Below are 5,434 nucleotides of genomic sequence, written 5' to 3' on the forward strand. Positions count from 1 at the left end.
TGCTCGGAAAACTGACAATTTTACTTTCTATGATCAACTTAAAATGACGTTTTTCTTTTGTTCTATTTTCTGAGCTAAACAGTAAGTCTGTTACATACATAACCACTCACAATTTTCTGAACAAAAATAAAATTATGAGTCTGGGCTGCATGCTGGCACTGCAGTGGGACAGTGTGCCTGAATATCCCGAAATACCAAAGACAGTAGGCTTTTCTAAGCGCCTGTGTGTGTACATACTGGTACTGTTGTTCCTTCAGAGATACTAAAACCATATTTCTAAAGATCTGCCAAATCAAGGCATTTGATCTAAGGGAGAAAGTGTCACCCCAAAACTGTTTGATCAGTGCTTCTCTCAGTGACAATGAGTTGTTCGTGACCTGGGAAGTACCGAACTAGTGCAACTCTCAAAGCCCCCCTATGAATACAGAGCGGTTGCAGTAAAGAGATTTCCAGTCAAGCCTGTGACAAGAAACAACTTGGTGCTGCTCCTAGCCAAAGTACTCACCAATAATTCCTTAGGAGATATCTTACTACTTCTTCTTTAAAAAGAAGACTAAACAGAAAGCACAAGGCCACACAAAATTGACTTCTCCATGTCTAAATAACAACCCTCCCCCTTCTATAATGCATGTGAGCCCGTAATGGCAAGCAGCAACCATGCACAGCAGTGAAGAGATTTCATCTGGAGCATCAGGAAAGAACATGATCCTTCTAGTAGAGCCCAGGAGGTATGGCATTAGTGACAGTGAACACCACAGATACCTCTTCCTGTATTTGAGTGTCCGTTCGTTTTGATGTGGGTTGTGTCTTTGTGTTCTGGATGGGAATTGTGTGCTGGTATGGCAACACCAGGAGCAAAGTGTTTCTTGACCGCTGGAGCTCCTCAGGCCTGGAAGCCAAAAGCTGATGCTCTCTCTCTGAGCAGCTCCCGGCACAAATGACAACTCCAGCTCCCTGCAAATGAAGAAATCCTTCTTATAGGAATGACATCAAATCCAGGCACTCAGACTTTATGTCAAGATTAGCTTGGTAGGGTATCAAAGATTCCTAACATTGGAATTGCCTGTATTTTTCTGAAGCAGGCTCTGCTGCCCTTGGTGTTGTGTATGTAGGCTTTCTACACAAGCTACCACACACATAAGGTGTGTGTGGCCACTAGATATTTTATATTTTCATACTTTCAATACACCACTTCCCAGTCAAACAGAAACCTTTAGCTAATTATTAGCTGCATTTCAAAATTTTCCCTCCTGATTTAGCTTCCTCTTTATCAAAGTAACAAACATTTAGCTCCTGAATGCATGATTGATTTGTAATTATTCTTGTCTTGCCTCTCATGTAAACTTCAGCCATTCGCACTCTCATCTCTTCTTCTCCAATTGTACTGCTCTCTGCAGATTTTAGTCAGAGAATCAATAATGGTCAGGGACTAGTTGCTACAACCAGTTGTAGTATAGTCAGATTGAATTCCCTGCAGAGGACATAATTACATACCAAATGTAATACAGACCATAAAACTCTCACCCTTCTGAGGCACAGACAGACCAGACAACAAGGAAGGTCATTCCTCAGTCTCCTGACAACAGACTCTCAGCTATTCCAGAGGGGATCTCACTGTCTGGGGCCTTTTCTCTGGGACTTTGACTTTTTCTGAAGTCCAAAGTCACAGTTCACAAGAGCTCAATTCAGTTGACTAAATTGAGGTGTCCAATGCCATCTGGGACATCCAAAGGTACCCATGACCCACAAAAGAGCCATGTTCTGGAAGAGGAGGTAGAAAACAGGCAAGATTGAATAGGACATCTCAAATCACATCTATTAACTTTCTTTCTTTCTTTCCAATGCTACATGCCTCTGTTTCGCTACTGCTTCCCTAACCCTGCATAGCCCAGACCACCTTTGGGAAATTCTTCTTTTCTCCACAAGGACTTTATTGTGATTTTCAAAGCAGACTTCCAACATATGTTACCTTCTGGGGGCTCAAAGACTGGTGGATTCAAGCAATACATGTGATATCCACGGTCACAGTCATCACAGAAGAGCAGCTGGTCCTGACGCGGGGTTGTTGGGGAGACAGTAGGGATACAGGGAGAGAAGGAGAGGAGAAGAGAGAAAATTATGTAAATTAGTCTCTTTCCATGATGAAAACATAAGCATGGTAACCAGCAGTGCTCAGCTAGGGATGCAGAGCTGCAACATAGAGTCTAAGAGAATATTGTGAATGTAAAAGGCTACAGGCATCACATTTGTGCATCCACAATCGACCACCATATTTCTGAGAGGCTGCAGAGAGCTCTTCTCATCACAAAGGCAGTTCAGTTTCTAACTGGAAAACCTCTCTGAGAGGTGGAGGACTTCCTCTCCAAGGAGGCCAAATGATGCCAGAGTAAAAGCTGTTAGGCTGGAATACGCTGTACTGAGAGAGGAGGACAGGGTTTGCTCGGCTCCAGTGTGACCACATGCTGGATCTCATCCCTTCAAGGGGAAACCTTTCTCATCAAAAGCCTGGACTTAGCCAGTTCCCCAAAACTCAACTGAGTAAATGCTCTGTGAAACAGATGGAAATGACATGATCCCACCATGTGGTCTGCAGCTCTTTTATCTGGGGAAAAAAAAAGCTGATCTGAAGTATCCTGTGATTCCTAACACAGAACAGCTCCCTATTTTCAGTTTCCCTTATTTACTGCTAAAGCAAAACAAAATCTCAGGTTTCAAATTTATTCTGCTATAGGGCATGTAGTGTTAGCTGTTTGCCTGCAAAGTTCTCCAGCCATTGTCAATTCTTCAAGTTTCTCACAGACTACTAAGGACCTTTAGCATTGGATTCTAACTGAAAACTCTGCAGAGAGGACACTGTTCAGTTGCAGGCTCTGGATCACGCTTTGGAAATTACGGCGATAGGTGATTAAGTGACTAGAGAGAGGCCTAGCCATCCCAGTTCAAATGCTTCCATGTTTCCCAAGTCTTGTAATTAAGATTAAAAAATCATGGCAAGAAAGTAAGCAAAATCAGGGACAGAAGAAACATACCTGCCATCTCTTGGGTTATCATCTATTCACATCTACTCCTGACTACCATATTGAAAATACTACCTTTTTGCAGCACCTTGCGACATGAATTTATGGCCTCCAGCTAATTTCTATTGAATAAGCACAGAAACCACAAATATTGCCATCTTAAGTGGCCATATATGATACCTGTGGTAATTTCAGCAGAGACCGATGGCTGAACAGGGGCACTGGGGAGAAGCTCGTCTCTACTTTCAGGACTAGCTCTTCCTTGAAGATGTATGGAAGCAGCAGTAAAGCCATGACCCACACCACTGCCACGTGCTCCGCAAGGGCAGGCACGACAGTAGCTTGCAGTGACGCTTATTTGGATGAAAAGGTAAATGAACTCACATCATTCTCAGAGGTCCCACAAAGGCTGCAGGATTTGCACTCAATGCACTGCCACTGATAGGTTTTAACAGCCTCAGTCATGTTTGTGGTGAACTGCAGGCAGGTCGGGTGTCCTGAGGAAGATTGGAAACAACTGTCATTGTTAAGGCTCATTTATTGCTTGTTAATTAGCCGGTATTAAATTTGGGAACAAAACGCACATGGACATGGACTGATCACAACATGGGCTGCAACTAACAGATACCGAAGAGGAAAGCAGGCATTAACCCTTTTGCTGCCGGGCACAAGAGAAAATCAGTCATCCCCACCCATTCCCCATTGGCAAAGCAGTTTTATTCAGAGCTCTTAAAAATCGTTTGGCTTTGGGTTTGTTTTTTTTGTGGGGCTTTTTTTGGAAAGAAAACAAGAGAAAGGATGAAATCAGAAACAAACCAAATTTCAGAGAGACCCCATCCATCTTAGTCGAAATTGGACTACAGTTTCAATTAGCATAGTTTCAACTGGACTGAAGGACCTGGTGGAAATGTGGTTATTCTCCATATCAGAGCTTCCCTTCCTGGTGTCCAAATGGGTGGAGCAATTCTGTAAACTTGCTTAAATGGAAGCAGTAGCATACAGAGAAGAAGCAAGACAGGATGGAGGGATACAGCTTTTACTTTTTTTTAAGAGCTCTGCCACTAAAGTTGGTTGGCACAGAAGAAACCAAATTGCACAGCTAACCTTCCAGGATCAAAACAAGAAACCAAAAGGAAAAAAACCCAAGCCAACTCCCACAACAAACTAAATGAAAGGAATAAAGAAGGGAAAGCTAGCAGAACAGTCACATCTAATCGGGAAGGACAAATTGCCAGAGTTACAACCCCTGCCCCTACATGCGTGTCGACTCCAGCTTTGCAAAACAGCGGTATCACAGTAGCAGGGTCAGCAATGGGCTTTCTGGAGGGGAAAATACAAACAAACAAACAAACCAAAGGTAGGATCAATGTTCCTTCTGCAAAACAAAACAAGAAAAATATACCACTGAAATAAAGTACTGTACTCCCAAACCACCCCTATCAGGCTGCGGCAGTCCCTAAGTCACCTGCAAGAAGCTACTGCTTGCCTTCTTGGAAAGCCCCGTATTTAGCATCCCGCTCTGACACACGTGAGCACTAACACTCTGCATAGTCGGGGCAGGGGGGGCATGGGACAGGGATAGCAAATTGCTCATCTATGGAAAAGCTAGAAATAAAGGTACGCACACCCAGCCCTACCGTGTGCTACTTCTAGAAACTTACACCATCAGGTGCACAGGGTTTTTTTCATCTCTAGCTGGTCTGCAGTTCTTAGACTACATCCAATGGATAGGACAAAGCCTTTTTCGCCTCCACCAGCCTAAGTGTCTTTTTAAGAGCGGAGAAAGAAAGGCTGCTTCTCCAATAAGGAAAAAAGACACAGCTACAGTAGATGTGGGCATAGATATGCTTCTTCATCACCAGACCCAGACCTATCAGGGGTATTTTGCTGTGCTGTCACATCACCTATCACCACTCTACAAGAAGCTTCTGTATTTTCTAGCTAGTGAAAAAAACAGTTGCTGAGAATTGCAATAATGCTGTAGGGAATATATTTCCTTTATGTGCCCATGATACCACCAAATGCTGTAATAAGGATTTTCGCTCTCCAGCTATATTCGCATGGTTGTAATACGAAAACTAAGCCTGTCCAGTAAAGAAATGTGTGTACATAAGTTATTAAGGAAGTTGAATAGAAAATAAAGGAGATATTTAAAGAAGGAGGGATTGATGACATTCCTCATATCAGTCTTAAGCCTTTAAAAAAATAAATGTTTTGACACTACTGATCAGCTCAGATGGGCTAAGAAGATCTCTGGGTTTTGGAGCCCTTGAAATATCAGCACAAACCAGGAGTCAGATTCTACTGAGATTTACAGTGGACCAAGTCCAAACTAAACTTCTGGGGACCTTGAAACTGCAGCTGCATAGAAGGAGATGTGACATGATACCTTTTCTTGCTGAAAGGTCCTCATATAA

General features: G+C 43.0%; 1 protein-coding gene across 3 annotated transcripts in view; it reads right to left on the reverse strand.

Moving 5' to 3' along the window:
- Positions 1-883: 883 nt before the first annotated feature.
- The window catches only part of DPF3 (double PHD fingers 3), a 166,217-nt gene continuing 161,666 nt past the window's right edge, over positions 884-5,434 (reverse strand). For all 3 annotated transcript variants that reach the window (XM_086462344.1, XM_086462345.1, XM_086462346.1), the window contains 3 exons: positions 3,402-3,514; positions 1,970-2,051; positions 884-954 (listed from right to left, as the gene is read on the reverse strand). In XM_086462344.1, the coding sequence (XP_086318470.1) occupies positions 884-954; positions 1,970-2,051; positions 3,402-3,514 (266 nt within the window). The remainder of the gene's footprint in view (positions 955-1,969; positions 2,052-3,401; positions 3,515-5,434) is intronic.

Source organism: Leptosomus discolor, chromosome 3 (genome assembly GCF_034619465.1).
Source record: "Leptosomus discolor isolate bLepDis1 chromosome 3, bLepDis1.hap2, whole genome shotgun sequence".
NCBI lineage: Eukaryota > Metazoa > Chordata > Aves > Leptosomiformes > Leptosomidae > Leptosomus > Leptosomus discolor.